At 46.6% G+C, this 11,126-nt stretch overlaps 1 protein-coding gene across 1 annotated transcript in view; it reads right to left on the bottom strand.

Annotated features, from left to right (window-relative positions):
• Positions 1–10,713, bottom strand: part of LOC104545299 (centrosomal protein of 170 kDa protein B-like) — a gene marked incomplete at its 3' end in the record, with an annotated part of 35,056 nt that extends 24,343 nt beyond the window's left edge. The window contains exon 1 of the mRNA XM_010190400.1: positions 10,609–10,713. Coding sequence (XP_010188702.1) covers positions 10,609–10,713 — 105 coding nt within the window. The remainder of the gene's footprint in view (positions 1–10,608) is intronic.
• Positions 10,714–11,126: the final 413 nt, after the last annotated feature.

Genomic DNA, 11,126 nt, shown 5'->3' with positions numbered 1-11,126 from the left:
AGGGAAGGGAAGGGAAGGGAAGGGAAGGGAAGGGAAGGGAAGGGAAGGGAAGGGAAGGGAAGGGGGTGCTACCAGAGCAGGGAGTCGAGCCAGGCTTTAAATCAGTGAATCCTCCCCTTCCTGGGCATCAACCAACAAGTTCTTGAAGAAAAGTCCTTCCCTTCTCCCCAGTACAAACACTGCTTTCCACAGCACTGCTCTCGGCAAGCCATTACCTACTTCCTCGCAAGCATGCAGAGGCAAAGATCATTTCAGGGGAATTCCTTGGTGAAAACACAGGGGCTTTTTTCCAGACAAACTGCTACCATTTGCAGGAATTCCTTCTGCCACTGTCAAGCACGTTGCTATTACCTCACCCGTTCCTGTTCCCATTAGATGCAATCCCTCAGCTCGATTTGCAATTGCCCAAGGTAAGGATGGTTCAGGGATGCTGCCCAGGACCTGCACCTCGGTGCGTGGCCCTGCAAATGGGAACGCATCCAGCCACAGCCTCGTGTATCGCAGCGTCTGATGTGAGAGAACGGCGCAGCAGTGCTTGTTTCAGCTTTTTACAGCATGCCAGACACTCATTTAAAGATTAACAGAATTCAAAGGCAGAACAATCCCTCTGGCCGCCTCTCAGGGGCAGAAAGGCTTCTACCCCAAAAAGCTAATCCAGACCAAAAAAAATAAATATTAGGGTAGATTTTATCTGGTACCAAGTCACAGGTCGTTTAAAAATGACTTTATTTCTGGGAACCAGCTGTCTCCCAAAAATCCAGTTTGCCCTGGATCTGACCCTGATGTGTAAGCAAGCGTAGCCTTTGGGCTGCTGTATTTCACAACAGCTGACTACAGCCGCTCACAGGTCCCAAACCCCACAAGGGTCATCACAGGGGAGCACAGACGTATTCCAGCAGCATGATATTCCTCTACATAAAAGCAGCAAGAAGTCACCAAAGGAAACAGTTTATGCCAAACCTTCCCATTTTCCAAATTTCAGCTGTGTTCAAGACAGCCCTTTGCAAAAGGATTCAAAACAATATGCAAAATCTGAACCACAGTCTTGACCGATACCACCTCTCAGCACGTCTTTAAAGAGCACACCAGGAACACGGCAAACTGTTACACAGATCACACTTCTGTGAAATTTCAGGCTTTTGTGGACTGGAGAGGAATTTTCTTACTTTAGGTTACGTTAAACCAGCAAACATCACAGGAACCGACAGCAGGAGCTCCTAAGGGGCCCATCTCCAAGGAAACTCAACTCTAAATAACTAAAACTCACACCTTATTTATTTTGATGCAGACTTGCCAAAGGCCACTCTTACTCGAGAGCCGAGGTGTGGTTTATTTCAACATCAGTCACATTTAACACAAACTGCTCTTGCGTGCAGCGACAGCAGCAACCCAGCGGCTGATCGAGCTTTTGTACTCAGAGGGGAGCAGACGGCCTCAATCCCACCTCAATCCCACCTCCAAAGCAAAGACAAACCAGTTTCCAGACTGGTAGCAGTGGAGAGCCCGAGAACAGCCCTGCAGAAGTCACTTCAGCCCAGCAGGCCAGTGGGTGCTAATGCACGACCCACTGAATCGCAGCAAGTGATTTAAGAAGTCTGAGTCAACATTGCAGAGCAGTGGTCTCCAACTCCACTGGAAAGATTTTAGGCATCTCTACATTGAAAACCTGCAATTAAATTGACCAAGTCACAAATATAAGAGGATTGCCTAGCTTCAATGCACACTTGCACCAAATACTGAGCCTTATGTATGATCAATCACGCCAGTCACAAATATAAGAGGATTGCCTAGCTTCAGTGCACACTTGCACCAAATACTGAGCCTTATTTATGATCAATCACGCTCTCCACAAGAAAAGGCAAGACTGATCCATCTGTCAGGAGGTGAAACAGGGGTGCAAGTGGAAAAGAACATATGAATTTCCAATAAAGCATTAAAAATACTGAAGTGCTTATACCCAGATGTCAAAAGCAGAAAATAACTGGTACGCTCTCACAATTAATCTGTTTCACCAGAAAAGCACTTCACAGAATCACAGAATCCCAGACCGTTAGGGATTGGAAGGGCCCTCCAAAGCTCATCCAGTCCAATCCCCCTGCCGGAGCAGGAACACCCAGATGAGGTCACACAGGAAGGCGTCCAGGCGGGTTTTGAATGTCTGCAGAGAAGGAGACTCCACAACCTCTCTGGGCAGCCTGGGCCAGGGCTCTGTCACCCTCACTGAGAAGAAGTTTCTTCTCCAATTTCAGTGGAACCTCCTGTGTTCCAGTTTGTGTCCGTTACCCCTTGTCCTATCATTGTTTGTCACCGAGAAGAGCCTGGCTCCATCCTCGTGACACTCACCCTTTAAATATTTATAAACATGAATGAGGTCTCCCCTCAGTCTCCTCTTCTGCAAACTAAAGAGCCCCAGCTCCCTCAGCCGCTCCTCAGAAGGGAGATGCTCCACTCCCTCCATCATCTTTGTAGCCCTACGCTGGACTCTCTCCAGCAGTTCCTGTCCTTCTTGAACTGAGGGCCCAGAACTGGACACAATATTCCAGATGCGGTCTCACCAGGGCAGAGTAGAGGGGCAGGAGAACCTCTCTGCCCTACAACCACCCCTCCTGATACACCCCAGGATGGCGTTGGCCTTCTTGGCCACAAGGGCCCAGTGCTGGCTCATGGTCATCCTGCTGGCCACCAGGACCCCAGGTCCCCTTCCCCTACGCTGCTCTCACTTGCAGTGGGGTAAGCAGCACTCCCCAGCTATGGCAAGGATCACTGAGGACCTGAACACCAAAACCAGAGCTGGAGCACCTCGGATGAGATCAAGAAGAAGACAAGAAGGCAGGGAAGGGGGCTCTCCTCCTAGGCACTAGTGATCCGGTGGCAAGAAATAAGGCTACACTTGGAGAGGCTGGGAATGAGGAATACAACATTCTCACCATGTCCCAACACTGGACCTGTTATCAAATGAAAACAACTCTCAGGAAAATACAATGTGTGCTTTTCCAACTCACAATATTTACACTTCTCTGAAGGGAATACATTGACACTGATTCGTTACTACACTAAGCTCATCCAGGGTTTGTGTTTCCAGGCATTCAAATCACTTCCTACCACCATACTATCTACAACGTATCTTGTTTTAAATACCTAGCAGACAAAATGCACACGCAGCATATATCTGAAGACTGAGGTATTTTATAGCTCTTCTTTCTACCAAGATCATTATACACAGAGGTCCATGCCACGCTGGTATGTGTGCCGCAGATACCCGACAGCTCTGTGTCTGGTGAAGGGTCTGATACACAGAGCAGGGCACTCAGGATGAAAGCACAAGCTGCAGAGATGCCAAGCAAAACCACAAGGAAACAAGACCTGCTTAGGAAAGCAGGAGGAGAAATACAGCCAGACAGCCTGCATTTCCCCACAGGGCCAGGGAGCAGACACAGCTCAGCTGTCTATGCAGATACAGATGCTGCTTTTTCCCCCAGGAGAATTACCATGGGCTAAAACCTCCTGCTCAGGGTTGAGATTTGGACCTCAGCCCTGCCAGTGCCGCGAGGCATCGTGGTACTGGAGATGGAATAAACACACGAGAGCGGTTTCTGTTCCTCGCTGCAGTCTGTTGCGCGCGTCTGGCACAAGAGAACTGCAGCATTCTGGTGGCAGCGCGTGATAAACATTTGCTCAAATACTTTCCACAGCGAACAGGTTACATTTCTGCCAGTGCTGTGCTCTGCACAAGTGTCCCAGTAAGGGAATACAAACCTCTTCCCGTATCCCGCTTGAGAGGGGAGACAGGCAAAGCCAACTTGGGAAGAAAAAAAGCAAAGCAACATTGCATTCTGGCCTAAAATATTATTTTTGCTTCTCAAAAGTAAAACCCCAGCTAACATTTAACGACAGGTATGAATTCTGGGTCTTCCTCTTTCATCAGGATGCATTTCACACAGTTGTGTGCATTGGCCACCTCAGTACTTTTCCACGGTATTAGCAAAGGCTCCATCTTGCCCCAGGCTGGTTGCAAGTGAGACGCCCCCACAAAAGCAGCCTGATTGCTCCCAGGGGCATGTGCTGCATTTCTAAATGACTCTGCCTGAGCAGACAAATGTCCCTTCAGCAAGTGCAGCCACTTTATCCTGGAGCAGAACTCGCATTACAGCTCCTAGGCTGCAGAGGCTCTCCTGCCCTCAGCTTTGCTGCAGTCAGGATCATGGGTTTAGTGGATCTGTGGCACTACCAGGGCCTGAGTATTCATGCAAAAAATAAGGCACTGAACAAAAGAGAGAAATCCCCCAGGAAAATGAAACTGTAATCCCCACAGCTTGGCAAAGGGATTTGGAAGCTGGCAGAGTTCCCGCAACAATTTAACCCGTTATTTTGGGGTAAAGTAAGTTGTTGCTTGCTGGTTCCCCCTTCCCAAAGTGGAGCAGCAGTTCAAGTGAGCCAGGGTCAGATCCTCACCGCAGGCAGGGAACATGGACTACCTTTCCCTTTGTTTTACACAGCCACTCAGGAGGCATTAAAAATCATCATCTCTGGTGAGACAGAAGCCTGAATTTCTATAGCAGAGCTGTAGAGCTGCATGCCAGGGCATGGATATGAATCTCTTCTCCCCTGCCCGCTCAAGAGGGACAAACCCTCCCTTCACAGGCCAGGCTTCCAGCACCTTGCCAGGCACATGTAGCCTCTTACCCCAAATAACCCCCTGCCTGCAGTGCCACCATCACCTCTCTCCCTACCCTGCCTCCAGCAATGAACTCCCCTCCCAGGTTTGCCAGTCCTGCCATGCCTCCAGCCTCCTTAACCCACATTTCGCCAGACACCGTAATCCTCCTGTCAACTGCACATTAACAGAAAACAATGGGAGAGGCAAGACCCAAACAAGCAACTCTCTAGACCTGGAAATACGGGATGTGCATCCTTCCTCCTGCTGCTGCCCAGGCACCTGGGAACACTACCTGTCAAAAAGCAGGACCTTCCCAAGGCTGGATCCTCTCCCTTCTGCCTGTAAGACACCTACATCCCTTGTGACACTCAGTGAATGACTGTCGTGGGATAACTGCAATTCCCAGTGCTCTGGAACTAACCTGGGTGCTGGTTTACACCCTCTGGATAACTGCACCAAAACAGCACAAGTGGGGCACCACCCTGCTCCAACTACAGCTTCCCACTCCTGCCCCACACTTCCACAGGGAAGGAGGTCAGGACACAGAGGCAGCAAAGATGCTCCATGGTTTCTTCTGGGAGCTCCCAGTGCAGGAAATCCCTCAGTGATGGAGACAGAAGACTTCTGCATCACAGCGTATTCACCTACAAGCACCAGGAAAAAGATAATCTACCAAGTTCACACCATCTGCTTCCTCCCAGCATAATGTTGTAGACAAACTGCACCACACCTATTTGCACTTGTTTATGTATACACTTATTAAACTACGTAGGAGAGACACTGTATTATCAAGTACGGCCTGGGGAAGGTAGGACACGTCAGGTCAATGAAACCTTAATTTGACCAGATGTCACACACACACACACACACACACACAGAGTTCACCACCACACTGTATTATTTGCAGAGTGCACAGTGCATCCTTCATACCAAACAGATCCTGCGGGGAGAAAATACCCGGTAACGACACAATAACAGCTTGCATCTTCATGCCTATGCACACAGGGGCAGAAGCAGGATGGCACAGGAGATCTTCACACTGCTATGTCGTAACTGCTCCACAGCGACAAACACTAAGTAGCCACATGAATATTCTCTCAGTGCTTGGAATGCTTGTAAGACCCTAGCTTTTTACTAAAGCAAGCTAAAAAGAGGGAAATGCCAATTCAAGCTGTATCAAGTTACCATTTATCTGAGTCACCAGCAGAACAAACTTGTACGTGCAGCTCACAAGCCCCTAGCACTGGAGCTGACTACTCGATATCACAAGCAGCGTGCAACATCCCACATGGGCCAGCGACAGATGCTTGGCCAGTAGCTTTCCCAGCTATCTGCTGACACCAGAAGAGCAGTGAGTCTTGAGCCCATCTCAGGCCTAAGGGAAGATGCTGCTCAGCAGCTATGTCCTGGAACAACCGCTGTCCCCACACTGAACAGCTTCTGCACCGCTCTCCACTTTCCCAAGTCCTGCTGTTCCTCCACTCACTGCACAAATGAGAGACTCCTTGTTGTGCCTCCCCCATCAGCCAAACCTTCATCTCCCGGTGAGGCTTTATACAGTAGAAATCTGAGTATTAAATGCAAAGATCTGGCCTCTAGCTTCCTGAAACACAGGTCAAGAGGTTGAGCAAGTACTCTGGAGGTATCATTATACTCTTGGCTTGCTCTTGCACTTTCCTCGACAGCTGCTTTGGTCACTGTCTGAGTCAGGATACGGGGCTGGACTCACTTTGATCTAATCTTGCACAGTTGCTTTTACATCTAAACCCCAGCCTTGTGTATCCCAGCACGTAGCTCCTCTTTGCCCAACCTGCAGCAGCTCTGTCCTCCAATCTGTCCCCTCATCAACCTGATGAAACACAACTTAAAACACCAGTACCAAACAAGGCCCTGCTGACCACATGCAAACTCTAACTTTTCCTCCAAAGATTTGCAACTTGGTCAAACACATTTAGGATAATTAATGGAGAGGAAAGTAAATCACCTCTGACCTTGGCATTCACTATTCAAGATTGTCACTCCCCCCAGCTCTACAACTCCAGAACTTCACAGGACAGGTTAAATACGCTTTTAACATGGAGAAAACAGCACTTTTCTCGAAGTTGTTCATAGTGAAGACTAAAGAAGGGAGCTGATCTCGTCCAGAACACAGTGCCTAAAACAGACGCCTGGAACATAAACTCTCATCCCGAACAGTTACACAGTTTAGCAGTGTTATAAGCAATCAAAAACAGTGTCTCATGATAGGAAGTGTCAAGCTGTCTTAAAAGGCACACAAGATAAAGGCATAAGCCAGAAGGCATCATCTGCACCCTATCCTGCAGTAACTCACGCTCCTGTGTACAACCTCACTTGGCGTAGGACAACAGCACACCCAAACCACGGCTCTAAAGAGAAGGAAGTTAAATACTCGAGGGTTAAACGTTTTGTTCTTCCAAATTTTCCAATAAACACCTCTCACTCAAACACAAACAGGAAAACCATGACCCTGCTTTCCCTTCCGCTAAATATTTACATTCAGCAAAAACGCAACAGAGGTTTTGTTTAGGGGCAGAGGAGGAGATTTTAATGCTTAAGTGAAAATTCTGAGTTCGCAAAATGTTTGTCCCCTGAGTAAATTCCCATCAGGTTAAGCACATAATCAAAGCTGACAAAAATGGCAACTAGATTTCCCAAGAATAATGTCAGGGGGAGAGGTTTTACATTGTTCAAGATGATCCAAAACTCCTCTTATTTTTGTGCTTGTTTTTTTTTAAAGTAACCCTTTTCAGACAATTACTTCCTACCACCACCAAACTTCACAGCAAAAAACCACATCAGTGCAAGTCAGTGAAGGTCTGGATTTCCATACTCCCACTGTTTGTTGAATGTTACCTGAAGGGAGCCAGCGAGGCTGCTGAAGAAATCAAGCACTGCTCTTCAGAAAAAGGGCAGAACTGAGCCCTTGACTGTGTGACAACACTGCGCATGCCAAGCTACGCTACACGGCATTTTCATCCGTGCATTAACATTCAAACCCACTGTAAATCTCGCATTTACTTGTACTAGAAGCTTTACAGTGCTGCAAAAACATTGGAAATATTTCTAATCCTCTTAGTACATATAGAAGATTTCAAGGTAGATTATGTTTCCCCACTATCAAACCTACTTAATTTTTAAGCTTAAAGATTGGTTTTCTTCGCCTCTTTGTTAACCAGAAAGCACATCCAGCACCTGTATGAAATAAGTAAACACAGGGAAAACTAAAGCTTGATTGTTTGGTGCCATCATTTTTTGCTGTTTAGGGATCTGATACCTTGAGACAACACATTCCAAGAAAATATCAAAAGACAGGACACTCCTGAAACAGTAAAATGAGAAAGGCAAGACTTTAATGTCTCCGGGCAAGAGTTCTCTCTGTGCTGTATGTTTCTGTGCTAATACACATGGTCTCAACAGGGAACCACAAACGATATCACGATGCAATCACTAAGCAGTAACAGTCTTAGAAATTAAAAAACACCAACCAGGTCATCCAGTCCCCTTCCCCAGACACCGCCAGTCTGCTCCCAGCTGTGCACTTTAAGGGATTAAACACCAATATCTTGAAATATGTAAGCAAAATAACTGTGCAGGGAATATACAGTTCCAGGGTCGGTACCACAGAAATACTACGGGTGTGAACAGTCACAAGAGCTCTGTCTGTCTGCTCTGATAACTGCCCTGCTTCTTCAGCTTTCCCCAAGACAAATGATTGTGCCAGTGTGCACAACAATTCTGGGACATGGACAGTCCCAGGAGGAAAGAAGTCTGGGTTTAGATCTCATCCTCCATCTGCTCACACACAACTTTGATTGGATATCAAGTCTCTGTTCACAGTCTCTCTTCCACACCAAGCTGTACTACAGTCATCTCATTTGGAGCCCAAGGTAGCCCTGGAAAACATCTTTATTAGCAAATGGCTACAAAAATAATGTGCTGTGCTGTTCAAAGTGAGACCTTGCATGTGAACCTAGATAAAGCTTTATTACTGGGGATTGTAAACTAATGTATTTATAAAGGGTGACACGTAACTCACCCCATGAACGCAAGCAGCTGGCTTTTACAGACAATCCAGAGCCTTCATTTTGGTGAAATAATGAAAACCTCCTTCAATAGCATCACCACCTATGAGACCCCAAATAGAGCCGCTTCACTCTCACAGACATTGCTGGGTCCTTCAGGAATAGCAATTCATTTACCCTGTAGAAAAGAGCATGGCAAATGTGGAGCGTCACAAGGTTGCCAGCCCACCTGCAACACCAGCAAACCAGCTCAGACTTGCAAAGCAGCATGAAATACTCTGTGTGGTGTGGAGTGGCTCACAATCCACGCTGTCCAGTTAATCCCATAAGTAACCAGAGAAACAAAGAGAGCATTTTAAGTATGACTGAAATTTGGGTACTTTTATTTTGAGGTGCACAACTTGAGACGTGATACTCAGAGTGCCGAACCCTGACAGTAAAAAAACTCAAGTACCTTCAATAGGTATTAAGACGGGCACCCTAAAATTCAGGCTGGTTTTGGAAACCAAGGCCACTGCGTATGTTTTCTCTCTTCAAGCCATGAGAGGACATGGCAATCAGGTTTTCGAGCAGTTAAATGCAAACTCACAGAAAATATGAGGACATGTTTAATGTCTCACCAGTAGGACACTAAGAAACATAAAATAAAAGCTAGTGCAGTTCACGGGAAAACCCAAACAACCTGCTGGCAAACAGGAGTATGCTTCAGACTCCACCACTGCAGCGCAGACACACCATCCACTGCCCAACAGCAGAGCAGGACAGAAGCTGCAAGCTCTCCTTTTGTGGATGCTAACGTTTTATCACAGCTAGACAACACCTTGCCTTCCAAGTACACCTCGTACAAGAAGAGCTTCTACCCCCTAAACAGACCTCCTGCTAACAGGTCATACAAAGTCCCTGCAGCAACTCCAAACACAGCCTGCCTGGCAGAACATCAGCAGAGCATTTAGGACATACCCGTGCCCAGGTCAGCAGTGGAAACTACAGGGGAGGGAGTCCCTGCTGTACAGCTTCCTAATTTTCCCACCAACAGGAATCCTTGCAACCTTTGTAAAGGGGCAAAAGGGGGTCAGGCAGGTGCAACCAAACAATTTTTTGCGTTTAAGTACTCACAGCAGCAGTCTAGCAGAAACACTAACTTAATTCTGGGCTTCTACAAATTCCTGAGCTAAACTGTTCCCATCAAAAGCTCTTTGCAAGAATCCAGCTCCATTTGATGTAACAGCCATTCTATTATGCTGTCAAACATCAGACCACAGACAACGCTTCAGGTGCATTGGATTAGGTACAGCAGAGACACACACTGGTATGGGAAGCACTAATAGGAGCTGCAAGTTCACCCGAGTAACATTATTACTTTGGAAAGAGGTCACCACCTCACTCACCCCACCAAAGCCACAAGTGTTTCTCTACTAAACATCAGTATTTTCTACCATGATTTAAAAAACCCTAAGTGAAGCATACAAACACCGACAATTGAATCAAACTTAAAGGGAAAAAGAAGCAAACAGAAAACCCTGCCCCTGTTCAAATCACACGTACTAGTAAACAGCACATGTACTAAAAGATACAAAACACCAGCAGCATAATCGCAGAGCAGGACAGAATGGTGTGTCTTTTGCTTACTACTTCTAGTAGCATCAAGATAGCTAATCTACTCGATTAATCTCCCAGCAGTACAGCTTCTGTCCATCTGATGATTTTGCAATACGAAAGAAAACTCACTTGCACTTTCACAAACATGTGAAGTCTTCGTGGGAACCACAGACTCAACAGAAAAAAGGAAGTTTCTTTTATAAGATGTCATCTTTCTTAAGCATGCAACATCTCTACAGATGCTTAGTGTTACATCCACATCTACTGCATCTTCGGAAGAAATAACAACAGAAAAATAAGCCATGTTACCTGGAGCATAAGTTCACAGTCATCTCTGCCAACAAATATCATCTCCCGAGGGAGCCGATGGCGAATGCCAGTGCTGCTCACCAAGAACCACGAAGTGACGCTCATTTTGGCACTTGACACTTAATCTTTATACATCCTAAACAAAAAAAACCAACAGAATAAACAGTGAGCTATTAATGAAGTGCGGAAGTACACCAGTGCATAGCTGCAGTTCCCAAATTTCCCTGCACCATGGGACCCAGGGCTGTCTCTTGTACTTTGTGTTCATGTCTTAAATGTCCTGTGGCAACAAGCAGTCGCGAAGCGCGGGCCAGAATCTGCTGCCCATGTGCCATGTCTAGGTGCTCTGCAGCCCTGGAAATATTCCCATAGAAAATTAAGATTAAGGGCTGGAAGAAAGGATTGTTTAAAAAACAAAGCATGCAGCTGAATCCAATCAATGAAATGATGAAATATGGTGGGAAGGGGAAAAAAAGAAAAAAAAAAAGGCACCTTTTCCAGAACATTTCCTCATCACT

The sequence above is a fragment of the Mesitornis unicolor genome, unplaced genomic scaffold, assembly GCF_000695765.1.
Source record: "Mesitornis unicolor isolate BGI_N332 unplaced genomic scaffold, ASM69576v1 scaffold1208, whole genome shotgun sequence".
NCBI classification, from domain to species: Eukaryota; Metazoa; Chordata; class Aves; order Mesitornithiformes; family Mesitornithidae; genus Mesitornis; species Mesitornis unicolor.
Note: the sequence above shows the minus strand (reverse complement) of the source record. Positions and strands in the feature narration are given on the sequence as shown.